The sequence below is a fragment of the Hyaena hyaena genome, unplaced genomic scaffold, assembly GCF_003009895.1.
Source record: "Hyaena hyaena isolate Hyena2069 unplaced genomic scaffold, ASM300989v1 scaffold_88, whole genome shotgun sequence".
In the NCBI taxonomy this organism is placed as follows: domain Eukaryota; kingdom Metazoa; phylum Chordata; class Mammalia; order Carnivora; family Hyaenidae; genus Hyaena; species Hyaena hyaena.
Window position 1 is genome coordinate 1,012,797 of NW_024080720.1, and position 25,627 is coordinate 1,038,423.

At 44.9% G+C, this 25,627-nt stretch overlaps 1 protein-coding gene across 1 annotated transcript in view; it reads left to right on the forward strand.

The window, feature by feature from the left end:
- The window catches only part of OTOA (otoancorin), a 63,403-nt gene that overhangs the window by 23,883 nt on the left and 13,893 nt on the right, over positions 1-25,627 (forward strand). Inside the window, exons 13-23 of the mRNA XM_039234443.1 lie at positions 843-1,010; positions 1,789-1,929; positions 6,155-6,213; positions 6,629-6,746; positions 9,143-9,216; positions 11,764-11,899; positions 13,039-13,229; positions 15,610-15,703; positions 18,415-18,544; positions 21,985-22,172; positions 24,420-24,575. Coding sequence (XP_039090374.1) covers positions 843-1,010; positions 1,789-1,929; positions 6,155-6,213; positions 6,629-6,746; positions 9,143-9,216; positions 11,764-11,899; positions 13,039-13,229; positions 15,610-15,703; positions 18,415-18,544; positions 21,985-22,172; positions 24,420-24,575 — 1,455 coding nt within the window. The remainder of the gene's footprint in view (positions 1-842; positions 1,011-1,788; positions 1,930-6,154; positions 6,214-6,628; positions 6,747-9,142; positions 9,217-11,763; positions 11,900-13,038; positions 13,230-15,609; positions 15,704-18,414; positions 18,545-21,984; positions 22,173-24,419; positions 24,576-25,627) is intronic.

A 25,627-nucleotide genomic window follows, 5' to 3' on the forward strand; every position in this document is an offset into this window, starting at 1 on the left:
CTGAGCTGAAGTCAGACGCTTAACTGACCCAGCCACCCAGGCACTTGCTGAAACATTTCTTTATTTCAACTCAGAGCTTCTACATGGAGATAGATGAGCATAGGGCTTTGCTATGGCAGTTGACATAATGAGAAAACCAGGCTGCCTTGGGCACTGTGCAAGTGAGTGGCACTGGGTAAACTGAGAGCCCCATGACCCAATCTCAAGGGGCAGCTACTGGTCAGGTCTTGCCAATTGTTGCCAATGTGGACCCAGTATTGCCTGGTGTTCAGATTTTTTAAAAAAACCAGACTCAAACCTGGATTTTAATGAAAATTTGCCCAGTTAAAAATTTTTCTTAAGTTTATATATATATGTACCTGGATTATAGAGAAACCTACGCAGGCTCCACACTGTCAGTGCAGAGCCCAATTTGGGGCTTGAACTCATGAACCGAGAGATATGATCTGACCCGAAATCAAGAGCCGGACGCTTAACCAACTGAGCCACCCAGGCACCCCCAAATCTCCTCAGTTTTTAAATGTTGTCAGCTAGTTCAAATCAAACACACATACAAAAGCCTATTGCCTGCCCGGCTGTGGTGCACCAATCATCGCTTTTTGATATTTGTACTGTGGCTTCAGACAGCAGGGTACTTCCCTTGGCAGGGCACTTGCCTCCTGTGTTGTGTTTTGATATCACCTCCCTTTTCTGATGGAAGGAAAGTCTGGGAGGGCAGCATGTGTCCTGTTCACCATGGTGCCCCTGGCGCCGATCCAGATACCCAGCGTGCAGTGGGGCAAGTGTCTGCCAGGTGAGAAATCAGAACAGAACCTCACGCTCCTCACGGCGGGGCTTGCCAGGTGCTGTCTTTCTACAACATCAGCCAGATGGGTGTGCTGCTGGCTGGGGTTGGCACCCAGGCCTTCTACAGCATGGATCGCAGGGACCTCTTGCAGGTCCTGAGAAGCACGATCTCCCTGCATGTGTCCGACTTGTCACCTGCCCAGCAGCAAGGCGTCCTTCGCAAGGTGAGAGGAAGACATCTGATCTTCAGCCATGTGGCTCAGAGTATGTGGTTTTGGGGTGTTGTGAGTGGGCTATGACTTTGGGCTGTCGACTCAGGGATGGGGTTAGCTCAGCCTTTGGTGAGGGAGCATTCTGAACCTAGATGATGCCTTCTCCTGGTTCCCACCTTTCCTCCTTTCCAGAAAGAGCCCCTTGGGTCACACTATATTTCTTCCTAGACCCTGGTGCTTTCCTTCACCAGTTGACTCTGGAAGACTTTTCTTAAATTAGGTTTCTTGATACAATAATTTTGTGAAAGTTTGTTTTTCAGATCTAAAAATGAATTCTGAGGTTCCCAGAATGCTTCTGAAAGCCCCTTCCATGATCCGAAGTCATACCTATGTTACTCTTTCTCACTTGGCAATGGGTCTTTGGGCATCCTATTATATCAGACCTGCTATGTCCAGTTACAAAATCTGTTAGGAGACCAAACTTAAGGAGTCTGGCTTAAAACACCAACACCTGGCTGATAGCTATAGCACGTCTGGTTAAAATAGTATGTGTTCTGGAATAAGACTTGTGCTTGAATCTTTGAATCTTACCAACTTTCAAGCAATTACTTATTAAGCTTCAGTTTTCTTACCTGAAAAATGAGGGTAAGGGTAGTCCCCCACCTCACAGGGTTGCTGAGCAGAGGCTGAATTCATGGCCTGTGAATCACTGACACAGTGCCTGGGCCTAGGGCCAAGTTCAGTGCACCTTCTCTGAGGTTGCCATTGCGCTTATTCTCACTCTTGGCAGATGAGTGAAGCAGGAGATACTGCCTCAGGCATTGTGGAAATACAAGGGGCTTTCTTTAAGGAAGTATCTCTCTTCGATTTACGGAGGGAACCCGGATATAACACTACAGTCCTAAAGGAAAAGGAGCTTCAGAGGAGTCAGGTATGACCACTAAGGATTCTGACACCAATTTGGATGTGTGTGTGTGTGTGTGTGTGTGTGTGTGTGTGTGTGTGTGTTGAGGGTAGGGGGACTCCCACACCAACAAGGAATTCTCCAACATCAGTGGAGAATCGTGGGTGTCCCGCAGTTCAGCTCCATTCTGACACTGTATACTGGTGATAGCATCAGATCCCACAGGGTAAGAGTTCAGTCCTACAATACTAAACCCCTGCCCTCAACTGCAGGTACCAGTCACCAATCTTGGCTATCCCCTGTGCCCATGACCTCCCAGCTGTAGGTTGAAGGTTCCAATGACCCTGCTGCCCCCACTTTTGTTTGATTAATTTGGTAGACTGGCTCACAGAATTCAAACATGTTACTAGATCATCAGTTTATTATAAAAGGATATAACTCAGGAACAGCCAGATGGAAGAGAGGCATCGGACAAGGTATATGAGGGAAAGGCTTCCACACCCTCTCCAGACGCACCACCCTCCTAACACCTACACATGTTTATCAACTGGAAACCCTCGGAACCCAGTGCTTTTGGATTTTTATGGAGGCAGTATTATGTAGGCATGATTGAGTAAATCATTGGCCATTGATGATTGGTCCTGGAGGTTGGGGATGGGACTGAAAGTTCCAACCCTCTCATGTTTGGTTCTTCCTGCAATGTCACTCAACCTCAGGCACTTTCAAGAAGTAATTTATTAACATAACAAAAGACACCTTGATGGCTCTCCTCACTTAGGAAATTCAAGGGTTTTAAACTGAATACTATACATCTTAGAAATCACTTGTGGGGATGAGCACTGGGTGTTATATGGAAACCAACTTGACAATAAACTATTTGTAAAAAAAAAAAAAAAAGAAAGAAAATAAATCATGATGTCACCACTGCATTGCCCAGATCACTACTGGATTTCTGACTCTCTGCCTTGTGGGAAAGTTCTGTGTTAAGGTTAATTTGGTAAAAGAAATTTATTTCCATGTGATTAAACTCAGGAGACAGAACAGCGAAGTGCTAAGAAGTTGGACAAGACCTGAGTGTGTATTTGGGTGTGGCTGTTAGTTAACTTTGGGGTTGCTTTCTTTCACTAGGCCTCAGTTTTCTCATGTGTGAAATGGGGATGATTTCATGAGAATCAGTGATACAAGATGTATCTTTATACCACCAGGCACGTGGCAGTGCACTCTAACTATTGGCAGTTATCACATATTTTAATTATTAAGCGCTGCCAGAGCTGAGGCTGCATGAGGAGGACTGTGCTTTGGAGGCTCAAGCCTCTTTGAGCTCTATGGACTTTCATTCAACCAACTCTGCATTTTTATCCACTCATCAAAAGTTGATTCCAGGCCCTGTTCATGTTGCTGACGATGCAGCCCTGAACAAAGTAGGTGAAATGGCCTGCCCCCCCAGAGCTTCCATCCTGTGAGGGAGGGAGACAGACGAGATGCAAGATTAGTGAGTAAAACCCATGCTCTGCTAGACGATGATGTATGCTAAGGAAGACCTAAATCAGAATGGTGAAGGGGCTTGAGAAGGTGGGCAGTGTGCTCTTTTCGATAGGGTAGCTGCACATGATCTCCCTGTGCTCAGAGGTTATGGAGGGGCTGATCTTCGGGACCCTGGGGGACACCGTGAGGACTGCCTTTTACTCTGGATGAGACAAGGAGCCATTGGAGGGTTGAGGCAGATGTGCTCTGACTTTCATCTGCATCGAATCCCACAGCTGCTGCACGGGGCCTGAATGGAGAGCACAAGTGGAAGCAAGGGAACCAGTCAGGAGTCTGTTGTATAATCCTGATAAAACAAGTGGCTTGGAGAGAACTCTAGATGCTGGCGAGGATGTGGAGAAACGGGCACCCTCCTACACTGTTGGTGGGAATGTAAACGGGTACAGCCCCTCTGGAAAACAGTGTGGAGGTTCCTCAGGAAACTAACACTAGAACTCCCCTATGACCCAGCAATAGCACTGCTAGGAATTTACCCAAGGGATACAGAAATGCTGAGGCATAGGGGCACATGTACCCCAATGTTCATAGCAGCACTCTCCACAATAGCTAAAACATGGAAAGAGCCAAAGTGTCCATCAACAGACGAATGGATCAAGAAGATGTGGTTTATCTATACCATGGAATACTACAAGGCAATGAGAAAGAATGAAATCTGGCCATGTGTAGCAACATGGATGGACCTTGAGGGTGTTATGCTGAGCGAAATAAGTCAGGCAGAGAAGGACAAATATCATATGTTTGCACGTATAGGAGGATTAGGAGGAACTTGACGGAGGAACAAGGGGGAGAAGAAGGGCGGAAATGGTGGGGGAAAGGGAGAGAGGCAAACCATGAGAGGCTCTTGAATGCTGACAAAAACTGAGGACTGATGGATGTGGGGGGGAGGGGGGATAGGCATGGAGGAGGACACTTGTGGGGATGAGCACTGAGTGTTATGTGGAAACTAATTTGACAATAAACTATTTGTAAAAAAAACAAAACAAAACAAAACAAAAAACAAGTGGCTTGGAACAGGTGGTGGCAACACGGGTGGGGATCAGTGGTCGCATTCTGGATGCATTCTCAAAGGGCTGGGGGCATCTCTCTCCACCTGCGTGTGGTCTCTCCGTGTCATGGGCCGAATGGTGCCCCCGCCAAATATATGTCCACCCAAAACCTGTGCGTGGGAACGTGGCCTTATTTGGGAAGAACAGTTTCTGCAGATTTAATTCAATTAAGCATCTCAGGATGAGACCAGTCTTGGTTATCTGAGCTGGCACTAAATCCAGTGACAAGTGATCTTACGAGAGGCGACAATCCGGACAGTAGAGAGACAAAGGGATTGGACAGGCACACCGAAGGCCTGTCTTTGTGAAGACAAAGGCAGAGCCTGAGTGATGTAGCCATAGCTGGGACTGCTTGGTGCCGCCAGAAGCTAGAAGAAGGGAGGAAGGATTCTCCCTACAGCCTTTGGTGGGAGCTCAGCTCTGCTGGCACCTTGATTTCTGACTTCTGGCTTCCAGAACTCTGAACAAATGATTTCTATTGTTTTCAACCACCAAGTTCATGACAATTTGTTACTGCAGCCCTAGGAACTGCATGCATTCCCATGAGGGGAGCTGGCCTTCTGTGGGTGGTTCAGGACTCCTAGGGGAAAGATCCATGAGAAGCTGTGTCAGTTGGTGACCTCGCCTTGGAGAAGTCACATCACATCACTTTTGCTTTGCTCTATCTGTGGAGGCAGCCACCACCGCCCCCCCCCCCCCAAATCTTCATGCAGAGAGGACATAGACTCCGCCTCTTGGTGGGACAGTGGTTTAGAAGGTTCTAGAAGAGCATAATTTGTGGGTACTTGGAGAACACATCCTGCCACAGGTGTCTTCCAGACATTTTTGTCTCAGCAACTGCGATGATGGAGTGACCATTTCCTGCAGTGGGGAAGACTGTGGGAGGGTCCCAGAATTTGATCTTGTGCCCAAGGAGATATCAGGGTCACACACAGAGCTTCGGGAACTTCCCTCCCTAGCTATTCCTTTCTCCTGGCCCTGGCTGCCACGCCACAGGTGCCTCTGCCTAATGCTGGCTCATAATTTATTCTGTTTGGGGAATTATGTTCAAAGTTTCAGAGTCTATAAAATAGATGGATGTCATACTTGATTGCATCTGCAAGTTAGGTGCTCTGTAAAACTACGTTCCTTAAAACAAACGGCTCCCCTGCCTGCTAGGTATTGTTCTTCTAGAGTGCCCATCTGGGAGAGTGGGAGTGGAGCGTGTGCTGCAAGCAGGAGTTACTTTACTGATGGTAGTTTCTAGATTGTCCTGGTTTATCTGTCTCTTCCACTTTTAGTTCCCAGGAGCTAGCAGGTGGGCATGGAAATAGGGGCTACGGAGGGTCCTCACCGGGTCAGTGGCTTCATAAAGCATAGAAAGTAAATCTGCAGCCTTGGTGCCTAATGGCTTTGATCCTCATTCACGTCCTAGAGCATAGGGAATCCCCCAGGTGTGAGACCATGGGTTCTGCAAGTACTCTGACACCAGTTCACATCCTAGCTCTACCACCTGGCAATTGTGTGGGCCTGGCTAAATAGCATAGCCTGTTAAGCCTCCATTTTCCCCATCTGTAAAATGGGGTGTCTTCCTCAAAGGGCCTCATGGTACTGAGCACACACTATGCTCATCATGGTGAGTGAGTGCTCCATCCATGATGTCAACTATTCTCTTCCCTCAGGCCTTGTTCCTGTATGAGCTTCTGTCAAAGACGACCAGAAGGCCTGAGGAGCTACTGAGGTAGGCGATTATACTTGGCCTGGGGGCTGACAGGCCCTTTCGAGCCTAATTTCACAGGAGGGAGAGTTGGGCAGTCCTGTCTGCAGCCTGTGTCCCATCAGACCTGCCTTCTCTAGCCCTTCTTTCCTCTCCCTTCCCCAATCCCTTTTTTTTCCTTGAGAGAGAAAGAGTGCACATGTGCAAGCATGCACATGAACGGGGAGGGGCAGAGAGAGAGAGGGAGAGAGGGAGAGAGAGAGAGAGAGAATCCCAAGCAGGCTCCATGCTCAGCGCAGAGCCTGACTCAGGGCTTGATCCCATGACCTTGGGATCATGACCTGAGCCGAAATCAAGAGTCAGATGCTTAACTGACTGAGGCACTGAGGCACCCAATCCCCACCCCCTCTTCTCCCGGGTCCTTTGTTTTGTTTTCCAGAACAGGGCAGCTGGTCAAAGGAGTGACGTGCTCCCATATTGATGCCATGAGTGCGGACTCCTTTCTGGCCCATTTCCACTATTTTGAGAACAACCTCTCCCTGCTCTCACCGTATCAGGTACCATCATAGCACATTTGCACCTCTAATTCTCCTGGCCCCAGTCGTGGGCTTGGATGGACTGTGGTGGCTTAAGATACTTGTGTCAGGATTATTCCCATGCAGGTGATGACATGGGGCCAAATACTGAGCCAGATTTTCTCCGGTTTCTCTTTTAAAAGGTCCAGATAACCCATCTCTACAGCCAGAGCTTCAACAGATGGGTTATTCCATACTCAGATCTGAACCTTAAAATCTGGTGGTAGGGTATACCATTTCTCATACTCCTAATTAAGTCCCCCTGAGACTGAAGGTCATTCCCTCCTTCCCAGCCTTTCCAGAGGTAACCTGGAATAGAACAATAAACAATACTCTATTAAGAGTACTTTCTTCTTCATTTAATACTTAATTTTCCAAGTCGTTAGGGAGGTTCTTTAACCCTTTGGGGAGACTACTAACTTTTCACTGGATCTAAGCAAGTAAAGATAGACCTTGGGGACAGCATTTGGGCTTGGAAGTGGAAATCATTGGCAATACGGGGTCCAGAGAGGGTGAGCAGGCAGATATACAAGGCATCTTCCTGACTCAGGCCCGGCATGTTGCAGATATGAATGAAAAGTTTCTAGCCAATGAACTCTTGTCCTGAGAACCAGGAAGTAAGCATAAAGCTTGGTATATAATCCTTTGAGGTTGTTGGAGAACTGTGCAAAGATTTCACAAAGCTCTGCCATTCCCTTGGAGTATCCACTGTGTCAGTGGTTCTCAAATGTGAGCATCAGCATTACCTGGAAGGCTGGAGTTGTTCAATGGGTATTAAGTTTCGGTGTTGCTACATGAATAAGTTCTAGAAATATGGTGTGCAGCAGTGTGCCTATAATTAACAATATGGTATTGTGCACTTCAGAATTTGTTAAGAGGGTAGATCTCACGTTAAATGCTCTTACCACAAAACTGAGACAAATACCACAAAACTGAGACAAAGGGACACGAGGAAACTCTGGGAGGTGTCGAATGTGTCTGTTACCTTGATTGTCGTGATGCTATCATGGTGTTTGCATGAATCCAAACTCATCAAAGTGTACACATTAAATATGTGCAGGTCTTTGCATATCAATATTCCTCGGTAAAGCTGTTAAAAACACACAGATTAAAAAAAGAAAAACCAACACAGATCACCAAGCCTCACTGGCAATTTCCCTTCCCTTACAGTAAGTCCAGGATGAAGCGTCCTAATTGACATTTCCAGCAGTTCCCTGGTGAGAACTATTGAACTGTATTAAAGTCTTGCCCAGGCAGGGAGGAAAGCAAATTATTTCTGTAACCTGGACCCTGGCATGGTTGTGTCCTTTACACTCATCACACTGATCCAATGTATGGAGGTCAGACCCACTTTGAGGAAGACCTACATGTTCAAGGAGGAAGAATTGTTCTGACAAAGCTCCTGACCTCAATCCTTCCAGTCTCAGGACCTTCAAATACCAGTTAATTAGAAGATTTGCCTCTATTGTTTATGTTTTTGCTGAAAATACTGAATTATAATTAAAAAAAATAAAACAATATAGACAGAGCAAAGTCTCCCCACTTTCCCTTGGAGCAGTGATTCTCAGAGGACTGTTTGGCCAAATTTGGAGACACGTTTGGTTGTCACTCCCGGGGGGAGATGCCACTGGCATCTAGTGAGTAGAAAACTGCTTTATGTATATAAAATAGGACATGACCATCATTCCAGTGTTAATAGATACAAATCTACCTTATTGAAACAAAACAGTTGCATAGCATTCGGTTATACGGATATACCACAGCTTACGTCACCAATCCCAAACCCAGAGACAGTCAAGTTATATCTCTGTTAAAAGTAAACTGAGGCTCATTAAAATTTTTAAGAGTTAATCTGAACAAAAATTGGAATCGGGCAGCACCGAACAGGAAGTGGTTTGGAGTGCCCTGGAAACACTTATGTAGAGAAAGTGGAGGCATAGAAAGGAAATTATTTGCCTGGCTGTAGCTTAAAGCCTAGTTGGCTCTTTGTGATGGCTGCTGTCAGTGCTTTGATTTCATCACCTTGAGGCATTTACCGACTTAGAATTTGGTGTGCTCACCTAGGGCACCGAGTCATTAGTGCCACAATAGTCTAATGGCCTCCTTCTCTTATTAATCTAACATCTTACTTCCTTGCAGTTATAAGGACACAGGGGAGCCTTCTCAGACTTACATTTCTGTATTTCCTTTGTGATTGCCTCAGTTTTCTCATCCATAAACTGGGCGCAGTACTGGTACCTACATCATAGAGTGTTCTATTAAATATAATGTAAGCATATACAGAGTGCTTAGCACAGTGCTTGGCCCACAGAAAGCACAGTCTGTGTTTGCTCTTATTACTACTGGACTAAATTCCTAGAACTGCTTTAATCTTTCAGGTTAATTGTTTGGCGTGGAAATACTGGGAGGTCTCCAGATCCTCTATGCCGCCCTTCCTCTTGGCTGCCCTCCCGTAAGTGAACATTGGCTCCCCTCTCTGGCCCAAGAGTGAGATTGGTGGGGGTCATCCAAGTCATCTGTCCCCGGATTTTTGTGAGGAACCAGAGACAGAGTGGAGAGGGCCTTCCATGGTTAAGCCCTCACGAATCAGGATTTAAATTCTGAATCCCACATAGATGTTTCAGACAGATGCTCTTGCTTTTTTCTGTTATTTAAAAACCAAAGCCAAAGCAACCTGAGCTTGAGTGAATGACTGTGACACGGGTCCCATCTGGGCTGGCCTCTCAGATGTGCCTAGGCTCCAGAATGATCAGGGCTGATGTGAGTCGTGGGGATTTCTCCTGGTATCTGTGGGCATTCAGACCTGGGAGGGGGCAGCCCCGCTTTTCCAACAGGGTCTGAACACTTCTTTTTCTCTTTATTTCCCTCTTCTTTCTCTTGCTGTTAATTGTCTTCATTTATTCAAAAAATATTTACTGAGTGCTTACTGTGTACTAGTCCTCAAAGATAATTTATTTTCCCCCTTACAAGAGCTTACAGTCTTGGGGAAGGGGAATGGACAAGCATGAAGTCAATTATAATGTCAATTCTATTTGATTGAAAGGGATAGAGCTTTATCTCAAATTGGCTTGGACAGTAAAAGGCAGATTTGGTTCCAGATACCTGGAAAGTCCAGGGATAGACTTCAGGCATGGCTGGATCCAGGGGCTCAATGGTCATCTATCAGTCTTTTGACTCAACTTTCCTCTGTAGGCTTCTGTATCAGACAACTTCTTTCTCTGTGGTGGTATCTGGCTGACCCAAGATTATATCCTGGTTAAAGGACTTTTTCTCCTCATCCTTCTCAACAAGTTTTGAGTTTGACTGAGTTTAGGGGAGGTGGGTAACTTTGACTGACCTAGATTGGTATTGCAACCCTGGAGCCAAGAGTGAAGGAGGGTCCACTCCAGACCATAAGGTTTTCAAGTAAAGGGGGTGATTCTCTTAGAAAGCCAGGTACTGCTACCATGGGAAGGAGTGAAAGGCACAGGGCAAAGAGGGGGACGTGTTTTCTTCAGACTGGAGAGTTGGAGGAGACTAAACTAAAGCTCAGAGAATGAGCTGGGGTTTCAGAGTTCAAGATGGACACTCCAGAAAGGGGCACAAGAGATGTTTGGTTCAGAGAAGCGCTCTGGGGAATGCATGATGTGTGTCTACAGAGTAGTTGGCAGACAGAAGGCCAGAGAGGTAAGGGATAGTCAAGTCAGGGAAGGCTTGTGTGACACCCTTGAGGTATCCCTCCTGTATTCCGGGAACAGATCCCCAGATTTATGTTTTGGAGAGATCGTTAGCTCTGTCCATGTAGCGGATGGAATGCAGCGGGCCTGGCTGAAAGCAGGGAAACAGTGAAAGCGTGTTTCTATAGCTTGGACCTTGGCATGCCTGTTTCCTTCCACTCATCCACATTGCAGCTTAAATACCTCTGTCTTAGAACAGGCTCCCCAGCTGTCCTTCCCATCATTCTCCACTGCAGAACCATTTTCATTTATCACTGGCTGACATGGCCTGTTTTCTTCACTGGCTTTTGTTGTCTTTACCCTACTAGGATGAAGCATCCTGAGAGCAGGAACCTGCCCCTCATGTTATGTTCATGCCCAGTACAGTGCTTGGCATGTAGCAGATATTTGCTGAATGAATGAAGAGATAAATAAGACCACAGTACTGTGAATGGAAAGGGAAGAACAGATTTGAGTAATGTTAAGTTGGTAGCGATGACAGATTTCGAGACAGAGGGAAAAAGACATCTGGGATGGTGTAGAGGAGGAAGAACATGTAGAATTTGGTTTTGGAACAGTCTAGTGGTCATGATGAGTAGGCCGCATGGGTCTAGAGCAGTCTTTCTCAACCTTTGTTTCATTATTGCCTCCCTAAAGGGAACAATTTAATTTCTCCTGAGTGAGAGAAGTTACCAGGAATAAGATTTTCTTGAATAGAGTTGAGCGTTAGTGGGTCACAAATCATTGTAATAACTAAGATTTTTTTTTTTTTGTTCCTTCTCTCCACCTGAACCAGTTTTTCCCCCTTGGGGGCCATATTGCCTCTGTTAAGAATACATGGTCAAGAGTTTGGGGGATTCTGAACTGGAGATGCCAGAATTCGGTGTCATTTCTTTTACTTTCTCTGCTCTCTCCTTGTCTTTCTCACTTTCTGTTTTATTTTCTCTTTTTGTCTCTTACTTCTGCTTTTTCCCTTTCATTCCCTTCATCTCTCCTCAACCGGTCCATCAGTCAGTGTCAACATATGTTTATGGAGACCTCATTCTCTGATAATTGCTACTGGGGCATAGAAGAGGAGCATGATGAGAGTTGGCTTCCCGCCTATAGGAGAGGGGCATGGTGGGAAGAGGAGCATAATGAGTGCGAGGCTTGTTACCTGCCAAAAAGAGCCACATCACTGTGGAAAACAGATGCTTAAAGAATGGACCTGGGATAAGCTCTTGGGCATGTGAAGGCTGATTTCAGGGGCTAATGAAGAACAACTACATTTTCCCCTCCTCTCTCATTCTTCCATCTCTTTCCAGGGCTCACTACCTGGCTTCCGTCCCCACTTCCCAGTGTGTACCCTTTCTGATCAGCCTGGGGAAGAGTCAGTTGGACTCCTTGGTTTTAGATTCCCACAAGAAGAATTCAGTCCTTAGGAAGGTCCAGCAGTGCCTGGTAAGGAAACTCTTCCTGGCTGACACTTTCCCTGGTGTCCCTTCCCTTATGGGTGTCTCTGGCCATCCTGGGGAGCCCTCAGGGAATCTGGCTGCAATCGTGAGCTTGTGGTGATGGCCAGAAATCTGACTTGTGGGTCTCCAAGCTGGTCCTGGAGCCCTGGTTGGGACAGTCTTAGCCATTGGTTTTGAGGACTATCATCCTGGGGCTTGAATGACCGGAGGCTGCTCTGCGGGATTAGAAAGATCACAACATATAGAGTCTGGGATCTAGGCTGGCCTCTGGCAGTGACTGTTTATGTGGCTTTCAGCAAGCCACTTCCTCTCTTTGAGCCTCAGCCTTCTCATCCCTGAGATGGGTGCAAGAGCACCAACTGCACAGAGTTACGAGGGCATGAAATAGGCAATATATTGTTCAGTGCCAAGGCCCAAAGGGCAGACTGAGTGTGAATCCTAGCCTTGCCACTGGCTGGCGGTTTATCTTTAAAAAAGTGGGTGATACAGTTTGTGGGTTCAAGCCCTGAGTTGGACTCTGTGATGATAGCTCAGAGCCTGGATCCTGCTTCAGATTCTGTGTCTCCCTCTCTCTCTGTCCCTCCCCACTCGTGCTCTGCCTCTGTCAAAAACAAATAAACATTAAAAACATTTTTTAAGAAGCAGGTGATATTAGTCTTTATCTCTTACAGTTACTCTGAGATGAGGATTAACACCTGGCATATATTAAGCACTCAAATGTTATCTGCTTTGGTCATTTGGAGAAAGAGCCTTAGAGGCTTTCTAGGCCTATACACAGTTTGAGGTGTTGTCTTTATCATTGTTGCAGTGTTATTAGAATCGTTGTTGAACTCTGGGGTAACTTCCGAGCAGTGGCACTAACGGTGACGTGAGCCCTCATTTATGGAGTGTTCACTGAGTACCAAGTCTTCTGCTCACATCAGGACCCTAGTGGGGCCTTCTAGACTCCCGAAGCCTGCATCCCTGGGGTAAAACCAGACCCCCTGTGCTGCCTTTACTTGTCCGTGGTGGGGCGGGTGGTTCACATCCTGGAACCTTTACGAGGTTTGGGGTCAGGATGTGTGGTTGAGGGGTCACGATCTTGAACCCTGCTGGATCTTCCCATCCTCCACTTATCGGTTTCAGAACAACTCCATTGCTGACGAGTACATGGTAGACATTGTGGGGAACTTGCTCTGCCATTTGCCAGCAGCCATCATCCACCGTGGGATCTCCCTCCGGGCCTGGGCCACAGCTCTGCATGGACTCCGAGACTGCCCACACCTCAGCCCCGAGCAGAAGGCTGCAGTGAGGCTCAGGCTCCTGGAACAGCATGGGTGAGGAGGGGCTGGGGCTCGGCTCTGGGGTGGGGTGCTGGCCCTGGTGCTCCTGCCCTTAAAACAGAGAGAATCTTAGGGTGCCTGGGTGGCTCAGTTGGTTGGGCATCTGACTTCAGCTCAGGTCATGATTTGTGATTTCGAGCCCCACGTCAGGCTCTGTGCTGACAGCTGTCTGGAGCCTGCTTCAAGTTCTGTGTCTCCGTCTCTCTCTCTCTCTCTCTCTCTCTCTCTGCCCTTTCCCTGCTCATGCTCTGTCTCTCTGAAAAATAAGTAAATATTAAAAAACATTAAAACAAACAAAAAAATCAAGAGAGAGTCTCTAGTTTAGGACAAGGTTAGATGCTTACATTATTCTAGAAAGGTCTAGCTTACATTTATTCTAGAAATGGGACCTTCTTTTTGACCTCAGATGCTCTATAAGTGACAGTATATAAAGTGACAGTAAGAGTGGCCGCTCTGGGGGCACCTGGGTGGCTTAGTCGGTTAAGCGTCTGACTTTCGCTTAGGTCATGATCTCGCGGTTCGTGGGTCCGACCCCGCGTCGGGCTCTGTGCTGACTGCCAGCTCAGAGCCTGGAGCCTGTTACAGTCTGTGACTCCCTCTCTCTCTGACCCTCCCCTGCTCACGTGCTCTCTCTCTCTCCTAGAAATAAATAAAACATTTAAAAAAAAAATTAAAAAAATAAAAAATAAAAAAAAAGAGTGGCTGCTCTGTAGACCTCATGTGGTTGTCACCAGTACATCTTGGCTTATGTAAAGGGCAAGTGTGTTTGGGACAATGGCACTTTACCAATGCAGGGAGGTGGCATTATTATTCTTGTGAAATAACAATGGCAGTAATAATAATGCAACTAATTGAAGTACTGTCAGCTCTCTGGGGGAACACAGAGCTCTTCTTTCTCATGTGGAGTCTTCTGATGTTAGGGCAGATATTTGAGCAGGGCCTAACCATCAGTCCACAGTTTAACAGCAAATGCTTCTGGAATAATGACTGTGTCTCAGGCACTGTCCTTGTATATAGAATTTAAGATCATGGACTCAGGAGGCCAACTCCTTGGGTTAAATTTTTGTTTGTATCATCTATTGTGTATGTGATCTGGGAAAAGCTACTTAATCTTTTTGAGCTTTAATTCCTTTTCTTTTTAAAAAATTTTTAAAGTTTATTTTTACTTATTTTGAGATAGAGATAGTGAGCAAGGAGGGGAGGGGCAGAGAGAGAGGGAGACAGAATCCCAAGCAGCTCTGTGCTGTCAGCAGAGAGCCCAGTGCTGGGGCTCGAATTCACAAAGCACGAGATCATGACCTGAACTGAAGTCAAGGGTTGGATGCTTAACGGACTGAGCCACCCAGGCACCCCATGCGCTTTAATTTCTACATCTGTAGGATGGAGACAGTAGTGGAAGAGGAAGGGGAGGAAGGAAAGGCTCTGATATAAATGACAGAAATTCAACAACTCAAGCTAACAAAAAAGGGGAGTTTACTGAGTTCAGAAATAGAATGTAATGGAAAACTCCAAGGGTATACTTCAGACATGACTGGATCCAGAGGCTCAAGTGATGTTGTTGGGAATATGCTCCTCCCATCCCTCAGCTCTGTGTTCCTTGGTGTGGCCTTAATTTTCTCCACTTGGTAATAGGGCCAGCTTCCAATTTCCTCTTTACTGCTAGGGATACCAGAAGAAAGAGAGCTTCTTGGGGCGCCTGGGTGGCTCAGTTGGTTAAGCGTCCGACTTTGGCTTAGGTCATGATCTCACGGTTCATGGGTTCAAGCCCCACGTCGGGCTCTGTGCTGACAGCTAAGAGCCTGGAGCCTGCTTCAGATTCTGTGTCTCCCTCTCTCTCTGACGCTCCCCGGTTCATGCTGTCTCTCTCTCTGTCTCTCAGAAATAAATAAAAAACATTAAAAAATATTAAAAAAAAAAAAAAAAAAGAAAGAGAGCTTCTCTAGTAGTTCCAACAAAATCCCCATGGCTGACTCGGTGTCCTGCATGTGATGTCCTGCATCACGTGCCTGTTTTCTTGGTCGGGGAAGTGGGACTTGTCCAGGTATGAAGTCGGTCTGTTCCTGCAAGAAAAGGATGCTGGTCAGGGGGCACCTGGGTGGCTTGGTTGGTTGAGTGTCTGACTTCGGCTCGGGTTATGATCTCACAGTTTGTGAGTTTGAGCCCTGATCGGGCTCTATGCTGACAGCTCAGAGCCTGGAACCTACTTCTAATTCTTTGTCTCCCTTTCTCTCTGCCCCTCCCCTGCTCACACTCTGTCTCTCTCAAAAATAATAAACATTAAAAAAATTTTTTTAATTAAAAAAAAAGAAAAGGATGCTGGGAGAGAGGAAAAACAGCATGGTTTTTCAGTTCACTGCTTATCATCTCTTCATAGACTCCCTGGGAACTGGACGGCTGAGACTACGAAGGACTTGGGACCCTTTCTAGTACTTTTCTCAGGAGATGAATTAAGCTCTATTGCTACAAAGGTACTTCTGTGTTCCATCTTTAGAAGACTGAAGGAGTTTGAAAGGGAGAGAAAGTGTAGTCAGTTATACCCCATTGGGTTTACTGCCCCTTTACTTTCTAGAACCTATCCTCTCTGCCTCAAAGGGCTCAGATGTTTCCAGCTCTGCTCCAGGATGTCAGAGGTTTGGGGAAAGGGAGTGAGGCAGCAGCAAATCCAACTCTGGGCTTTTCACATGACCCTTCAAACAGAGGTGCACAGACGGGAGCTGTCCATTAGCTACCACTCTGCTAACTGTGAGCTTCCCACACGCATGCCTGTTCAAGGGCTTACGCTTTCCAGTGCCATGGGCACATGTACACTTACGTCCAGTGTGTGTAATCACATGCACAAACACACTTAACCCAGAACCAGATCCTCCTGGAGCATTGCCTTTGGGCACTCACTTTGCTTGGAAGTTAGCTCCAAAAGTTAGTATAGACTAAGAGTTATGCCAAACAAGCACAAACACGTCATCTTTTGCTGCATAAGGAAGCTACACAATCTCACTGGCGTACAACAATAAGCATTAATTTCTTGCTGACTGGTCTGTGTGTCACCAGGACAGCTCTGCTTCTGGGGCCCAGGCTACCTGGGACTTGTTCTTCTCATCACGAAGGTCTGAAACTCCAGAAAAAGGAGCACCAAAGCGTAGTTTTCTCTAATGCCTACCCTGGGAAATGGCACACTGTTACTTTCCATTGGCCAAATCAAGTCACATGACCAAGTCCAACGCGGGGTGGGGGGCTAGGAAGTGATCTCCTTCATGCACAAGTGGAGGGTGGGGAGGGAGTGAATGTTTGCTAGACAAGACTCAGATGGACTGCAAGGCACATCCACATATTCTCATCCTTGTACGTGCGCCTGTAAGATGTACATTGTCACCCATGCACAGAAGGACCTGAACATGGCATGTCACCCAGATTCATACACAGGCACAGCATGCATTCCTGTGTCCAGGCATGGTAGAATCATCTTCTGGTATCTCCAAACATGTAGTCATAAGCAGCAGAAATATGTATATACATATATATATTATATATTTGTCTTCTAAAGATCAACTTTTGAAATGGAAAAAGTTTTGTCTCCATAAGGTTACATTTTAAAAACACAGTGTAGGGTTAAAAAAAAAGGCAAATTGCAAAAGAAAATTTATAGTAGGATACTAAGTCAGCAAGTACTAGTTAAATTTTGTTTTCCCTGTGAAAATGCCTTAATGGTGGGTTTTTCCCACACTGTGAAAATAGTTACATTAATTTTAAGCACATGCAAAACAGTTCTAGATGTAAGACAAGTTTAGGAGTGCACGAGAATGGTTAGTGCTCAGTTCAGGGTGATGGTTCATTCCTTCTGGGGAAGGAAGGAGACCAAAGAGTGAGGGCAGGACCCATCAATTATATTTGTGATGTTTAATTTTTTAAGCTAGGTTGTGGATACATGGGTGTTGTGTTGTATTATTCTTTCTACTCTTTTTTTAATGACTAAAATGTTTAATAAAACAAGTAATACATGCTCCTGGTTAAGAAATTTCGACCATACTAGAAGCTATAGGATGACATTAAGTCTCCCTCCCACTCCCCACTTCTAGGTCCCTAGCCTGCCTCCCCAAAGACGATTGTTCTTCCTAGATTCTTCTGAATCCTTCCAGACAGATCCTCCTCATGCTTATATGTGTTTTTCCTTTAAAAAACACAAAATGGAAAATAACATTCACTCTGCTTTGCATTTTGCTTTTTACAAGTTAGCCATGTCTTTTGTGAGTTGCATGTGACCTTAGCTGCCCATGAGAATCACTGGGAGAATTCTAAAAGGACACATACAGGGCCCCCACCCCAGGCCAATGGTCTTAGGATCTCTGGGGTAGGGCCTGGGTGTGTGTAGGTTTCCCAGGTGATTGTCACCTACAGCCAGGATGGAAGTACTGGATTTATAGAGTATGACTCAAATTCTGAAGGTTAGAACAGAAAGAGGAACTCTATAAACCTGTGGTGCATTCTCTTTGGACAGAGTGAGACACAGTGGTGCACAGCTGTGTGAATGAGTTTGACAAATGCTCTGGACTCACAGGCACGCCTACCAACAAGATCCTGAGTCTTGACAAATTGCATTGGTTCTAGATAAGAAATGGTACCTCTCCAGGGCAGCCAGAAGTCACTTCATTGCTAGTTTCTACTGAGGATCAGAGATAACCCTCTTTTCCTCTTTTTTAATGATAAATAGAAAGTTTAGTAAATATTTAAAAACAGTACCAGATCAAAATGGGGTAGGCTCACGTACATTTTTTATAAAAATTATCAGGTATGCTCCAGAAATGATGCAGCATTTAACAGTCCCATAGAAAAATAAAGGTGTGTATTTCCTGCATTTGTTCAGCATTAAGTGTTAGCACTTTATCTTTTTTTTCTTCCCTAGGTAATATCGCTTTGTTTTATTTTTGGCAGTCTGATGGGTGAAAAACAACATATACTTGTGTTATTGAACATTTATTGGATGCTATTGGGGTTAAGTATTATCTTATATGATTCTTTGTAGAGACCAAATTAGTTCAGCCAGGAGATAAATTTATATAAGAAGTTGCTATAAAAGAAAAACAGCCCCTGAGGGAGTAAGTAGTATCACAGTTTAAGTCTGTGTTTAATGTGCTTTAATTAATATTTGTTCCTCCTCCTTCCTCTTCTCCCCCCACCCACACAGTTTCCTGATCTCCTTCAACAAACAGCTTCCAAGATGGCTGGGACCTTGGTCCCCAAAGAATTCCTCTGGGCTGTCTTTGAATCTGTCCGGAACAGCAGTGAGAAGAGCCTCAGCTCTGAACCCAGCCCTGGTGAGTGTGTTCCGGGGTGTCTGAGCTGGAGCTATGTCGGCAATGTTTGGGCTGAGTCCCTGGCATCAAGAGCCCTCCTTGTCCAGGGGACTGGATGAACTGTTTGCAAAGCAGTGGCGTGGCAAAAAGCCACAGACCAAAGAATTACACCTATGGTAAAGTGATTTGGAATCACATCCTGCACTCCTTACCCAGGACAGTGGGTTAAATGGTGAACCTGTGCAACACACATTTCAAAAAGACTGACTTAAAGGGTCTAAATGGCTGAGTGACTGCATTGCATTGCAGGGGCCAGGCTGGCCCGGTGTGAACCCTGGATCTGCTGCTTACTGGCCGCGTGCCTTTGGGTGAGTCCTTTAACCTCTCTGTGCCTCAGTGTTCATCCTCTGTAAGATGGGGACAATGAAAGTCTCTACCTCATTAGGTTATTATGAGAGTTAATGGATTTAAACCTGTAAACATGTTCACAACAGTGCCTGGCATGTAGGAAGTGCTCAGTAAGTGTTAGATATGTTTATGATTTTTGTGCACCCACGAAGCACAGACTTGTGCCAGGCAGGAGGAGACAAGGTTAATCGGACCCAATCATAATTGTAATAATAATCGTTGGCAGTCAAAGCTTGCTTTCTCTCCTGCAACAATAATTGCTGAGTGCTGGCTATGTGAACAAAACAGACAAAAATCCTTGCCCTGGCAGAGCTTGCTTTCAAGGGGCCTGGGGCGAGGGCAGGTGCCCAAAAGTATAAATCACACACACAGTAAGTAAAAGACGTAGTAGACTGTATGATGATGAGTGCCAAGAAAGAAAATAAAGCAAGGGAAGGAAGAGAGTCAGGGAGTGTGGGGTGGGGGATTATAATTTGAAAAAAGAACGGTGGACATGGGTTTCACTGAGAAGGTGACATTTCAGTAAAGACCCAGGGAGTGTGGGCATGGGCTGTGTGGACATGTAGCGTTGGAGTCTTACAGGCAAATAGACAGGAGCGGGAAGGAATGGAAAATGAGAGGCCAGTGTGGCTGGAGCACACGAGAAGCAAGGCCACGTAGGGCCATATAAGGGAAGCCCTAAGGACTTTGTCTTTTTCCTTGGTGTGGGGTCTCATGAGGGTATCAAGCAAAGAAGTGTCACGATCTGATGTATGTTCACCTCGGGTGGTCCTCTCCGTGCCCTGTCTCATCCTCACCTCTGTACCATGATGTGAGTGCTGTGCTTGCTCCCATTTTCTTGACATGGGAAACTGAGGTTCAGAGGGGGATTAAGAGACTTGGCCAAAGTCATGGAGTGAGTAATGGCAGCTCTTGGATTTGTACCCAGAGCCGGTGGTGATCGTCCTCCCCCCTTATGACCTAGCAATGCAGTTGTCATGAGACAAGGCTCCTACTTTGTGCGCGTGGGTGTGTGAAAGTAAGACGTGTCACACACTGGGGAGGGGCTCTGTTACCAGCGCACCATCGGAATTTTCTTTAGTGGTTCTGGGTATCAATTACTGCCGTGCTTATAGTAATTTATGGATTAGCAGACTTACTACTTGGTTCTATTTTAGTTAATTTATATGTGTGTGTTGATTCATTCAACAAATATTTGCCAAATGCCTACTATGTGCCAGGCTGGGAAGACAGCAATGATAAAAGCGAGTCCTTCCTGCACTATTTAACCATTCTGCTCCTCTCTAATTCTGTACTATTACTGGATCCTGTTTTCATGGGAAAATGGGGTGGAATGGGGAGTCTAGGAAGGAGGTGTCTTTTGTGGTAAAGATGCCTGAGGACCACACGTAGTGCCCTTGATCTGGTCTGATTTCCCCTCTTTACTGGAGTCCAGTGAGTTGCCATTGGTATGGGAATGGCCACAGGGCTTGGGAATGCCCTGGCCAGGGTGGTGCTGGTGAGTCTGTGAGCCCCAGGGATGGACAGCTGCAAAGACAGGAAATCTGGGATTTAAGACAAGAAGCCTTGGGGGCTCTGGGTGGCTCAGTTGGTTGGGTGTCCAACTCTGCATTTCAGCTCGGGTCATGGTCTCACAGTTCATAAGTTTGAGCCCCTCAGTGGGCCCCTGCTGGTAGTGTGGAGCCTACTTCAGATTCTCTCTTGCTCTGTCCCTCCCCAGCTCACTGTCTTTCTCAAAGCAAATGAATAAACTTAAAAAAAAAAAAAAAAAAGGAGGGATGGCTGGGTGGCTCAGTCAGTTGAGCATCCAACTTCAGCTCAGGTTATGATCTTGCAGTCTGTGAGTTCGAGCCCCACGTCAGGCTCTGTGCTGACAGCTCAGAGACTGGAGCCTACTTTGGATTCTGTGTCTCCCTGTCTTTCTCTGTTCTGGCCCCGCTCATCCTCTGTCTCTCTCTGCCTCAAAAATAAATAAACATTAAAAAAAAAGAGAGAGATGGGGCGCCTGGGTGGCTCAGTCAGTTAAGCGTCTGACTTCAGCTCAGGTCATGATCTCACAGTTTGTGGGTTTAAGCCCCGTGTTGGGCTCTGTGCTGACAGCCAGCTCAGGGCCTGAAGCCTGTTTTGGATTCTGTGTCTCCCTCTCTCTCTCTGACCCTCCCCTGCTCCCGCTGTCTCTCTCTCTCTCTCTCTCTTTCTCTCTCAGAAATAAATAAAACACTTAAAAAAAAAGAGAGAGAGGATATCCTTTAAAAAAAGACAAGGAGCATGCAGTTTTCTCCCAGGTTGGGCATATCTAGGAGACATATTTCATTTGCGTGTTGATGATGTCATCTTATTCCAAGACTGAAATGGATGCATTTCTCCTGTTGGGAAGGAAAATGCAACAGGTCCATTTCTCCTCTCTCTGAGGAAGTGGGAAGGCCGTAGCCTCCACAATGATTTTTATGGACGTCAAATCATCCTCCCTTCCCACACTTAGAACCGAGTGCTCCTTCCTCATAATACTGGAAGCTTTGACTCTGGGTTGCTAACTCAAATGCATGCAATGGTGGCTGCAGGTACATAGCTAATAAAAATAACTAACATGTATTGAGCTATTCCGTATATTTGGCATTATTCTAAGTGCCTCGGATATAATAATATATTTAGTCCTCACAAAAGTTCCATGAGGTAATTTTATCCTTATTTTATTGAAAAGGGAACTGAGACAGAGAGGGGTTACACAGTTTTGGATTTGAATCTGAACCCAGAATGGTTCACTACCAGTTCCTACTGTCCTCTAGGCAGTTTGGAGCCCCATTGAAATGTTGCAGAGCTCCTATGGTGTGCATGTGGTGTGCAAAAAGTTGGCATTTCCGTGATTTCATTATCAGGTAATTAACAAGAAGTGGCAGAAGTGGGATTCCAAGCTGCTCTGTGCGTCCCTGCTCCCAGTGTCTCCGCTGAGCTGCCTCTCGTGAATAAACCCGACTGGAGAAGATTACTCTTTTCAATAAAGAAATAGACTGACATCCCTGAAGCTCTCTTTTCTGTTTCTCCCCATTCTTCAGGCTGCCACAGAGTCGTGGCTCCTTCTTCTGGTGACATCTTCACGTTGGCCGAAGCCAATGCCTGTTGGGCCCCGGGGGACCTGCTCTGCATGGAGGAACACACATTCATCAGGAACGTGGAGCATCTGGGGGCCGTCAGGGGTTTTAGCCAGCCTCAGCTGATTATCCTGAAGGAGAAGGCAGTACAGGTAAAGCCCACCTCAGGGTCAGAGCATTCAGCAGAGAGAAAATCCCAGAAGGATGGTCCCAGCATTTCTGTGCACAGAGCCCACCTCAGGGGGTTTGCACTTGGCATTATCTTGTTGCAGTTTCTCCATATAAACCCAGTGCCATAGATGTGCTCTCTGCATCTGAGAAATTTCTAGTTCTTCTCTCTTAGGGCTGTGGCAGAGAACTGACGTGTGTCTTGGCATCTAATGGACACTCAGTAAAAAGTTCTGTGGATGTCCTGGTGCCTCTGGCTGAGACAGTTTCCAGGAATGGTGCCTTTTCTTTCTCCATGTGGAGGACCTCGATTGCTGCTTACAGCAGGTTTTCTCAGAGTCCGTACACATTTGTCTGAAAACAGCAGAAAGGAGTAAAAAAATGACTAGAAGTCATTTTCCATCTTTATAAAAAGGTCCCTTTGAGTAGCTCATTTCAGCCATTAGGATGGTTGTGGAATATCTAGTTACCCTTGTAGAGTTAAGACATTAAATTCCCTAAAATTATATTTATAACTCTTTTTTTCTATACAAATGACCCAAGTTTATTGTAGAAAGGTGGGAAAATAATAAAGAAGAAAATCAGTCATAATCCTCTACCCAGAGATAAGCACTGTTAATATTTTGGTATAGTCACCTGAAGCTTCCCAGTATTCTGTATATGTGTATAATATATATTTGTATATTTATTTTTTTAATCTTTAATTATTTTTGAGAGACAGAAAGTGACCAGGGGAGGGTCAGAGAGAGGGAGACACAGAATCATAAGCAGGCTCCAGGCTCTGAGCTGTCAGCGCAGAGCCCAATGTGGGGTTTGAACTCATGAGCCACGATATCATGACCTGAGCCAAAGATGGATGCTTAACTGACTGAGCCGCCCAGGCGCCCCTATGTATTTATGTATTTTGTGCATATATTTCATGTATACTTATACATATATGTTACAAAAAATAGTATCATGCTCAGTCACTATTCAATAACTTGCTGTCCACACCCAACAGTATATATGCATATTATTCTTTATCAAAAATATAAATTAACATCAGCATTTTAAATAGTTATACAATATTTCATTTTATGGCTGGCCCTTTTTTCCCTGGTCTTTATTTATTTAGCAAACTGGTAGACTTTTAGGTTGCTTATATTTGTTTAATGCCTCAAAGTACATATTTGTACATATTTCTTTGGATCCTTGTCTCATTACTTACTTAGGCTAAATTCCTGAGGTGGAATTTTGGGTCAAAGAGTATAAAATATTTTAAAAGGTATTGACACATGTGACCAAATTCATCTCCAAAAATTACATACCAATTTATATTCTCAACATCCACAAATGAGGGTATCCTTTATCCCCTATCTTTTCAACACCATATATGATCATTCTTTTTATTCCTTGTCAATATAATCAGCTAACATGGTATTCTTTGATTGCTGTTAATGTACAATTTAAAAGGTTATGACTAAGACTGAATTTTTTCCCACGTTTCTTCTTTTGTGAATTTCTCATTCATATCTTTTTTTTTCCCCAAAAGTCAGCAAAACTTTGCTTCTATTCCTTCACTATTAAGAGAAAACTAGAGGAAGCAAAAATGTCTTGTGTTTACAAGATAAATGGCCTCTTTACCCAGAAAACATCAAAACCTCTAACTACAACAGGGAAAATAAGAGCACTCTCTCCCACCTCCCCTGAGCTGTCTTTGTCATCTTAGACAAAGCCTTAGTCCACTGGCCAAGGACCCTATATGTGGCCAATTCAAGATGAGGGCCAAGAAATCAGACCAATCCATTCCTGTGATATAAAATTGTTCCTTTCATGTCTTTTGCATGTATATATATATATATATTATATATATAATAATAAATATATTATATATATATATATATATATATAAATATATATATATATATATATATATTTAAGTAAAACAAATGCGGTCATCTTTTCTTGTTGATTTATAAGAGAACTTTATANCAATTCAAGATGAGGGCCAAGAAATCAGACCAATCCATTCCTGTGATATAAAATTGTTCCTTTCATGTCTTTTGCATGTATATATATATATATATATATATATATATATATATATATATTTAAGTAAAACAAATGCGGTCATCTTTTCTTGTTGATTTATAAGAGAACTTTATATATTAAAGAGATTTACCCTATGTCTGTTTAAAATACTATTAGTAATGGTCAGTCTAATCTGGATTTTTTTTTTTTTTGGCTTGAAGTTTTGGGACAAGCCTTCTTACTGGCAAGAGTACCATATTGTCTCCCTGGGGCGCATTGCTCTGGCTCTGAATGAGAGTGAGCTGGAGCAGCTGGATCTCAGCTCCATTGACACTGTGGCTTCCCTCAGCCAGCAGACAGAATGGACCCCAGGACAGGTAGGTGGATGTTGCTGGATCTTTTAAATACCCCATTTTTATCTTAATTTTGTGTATATTTTCCTTTATGTCCTTGAACATACAGTATTTATAATAACTGTTTTAAAATCTTTGCTGCCAGGGGTGCCTGGGTGGCTCAGTCAGGTAAGCGTCCAACTTTGGCTCAGGTCATGATCTCATGGTTCATGGGCTCAAGCCCCGTGTCAGGCTCTGTGCTGATAGCTCGGAGCCTGGAACCTGTCTTCAGATTTTGTGTCTCCTTCTCTCTCTGCCCCTCCCCTACTTGTGCTCTGTGTCTCTCTCTCTCAAAAATAAATAAACATTAAAAAAATTGTAAATCTTTGCTGCTAAATTTACATCATCAGTCATTTCTGAGTTTGTTTCTATGGGCTAATATTTCTCTTAGTTATAGCTCATGTATTCTTATTTTCTTAAATGAAAGGCTAGTAATTTTGACTGGCTGATGGGCATTGTGAATTTTACCTTACTGAGTTCTTGATTTAGTTGTATTCCTTTGAAGAGTATTTGGCTTTGTTCTGGTATACCTTTAAATTACTTTCAAATCAGTTTGGTCCTTTTGAGGCTTCCTTTTGAGCGTGATTAGGGTGATTCCAGAGTGACCTTAATTATGTAGTTAATTTGTCTCCATTACTCAGACATGATTCTTCTGGGGAAGATTCTTCTGTCCAATGCTGTATGTATTTCAAGACCTCTCTGCTCTGGCTGGTGGGAATGTGTGTTCTCTTTCTAACTCCATATGAGCCTGAGAATTGTTCAGCCTGCTGCTTTCTGATGCCTCTTCCTGGTATTTGTGTGGATTTCACTCCTGGCCTGTATAGATAGGTCAGTACTGAGCCAGACTGGAGAAGACCTCTTTCTCTTCTGTGAGGTTTCTCTTCTGGTGTTCTCTCTCTCTGAAGTTTCTTTTTCTCCAGTACTTTCCCCCACAAATTTCAGGTGCCCTCCTTGATCTTGGATCTCTGTATTTTCAACTCAGATGGGCCACTGGGATTTTTTTGTGTTCCCTTCACTGCTCCCTGGACTGCAAACTA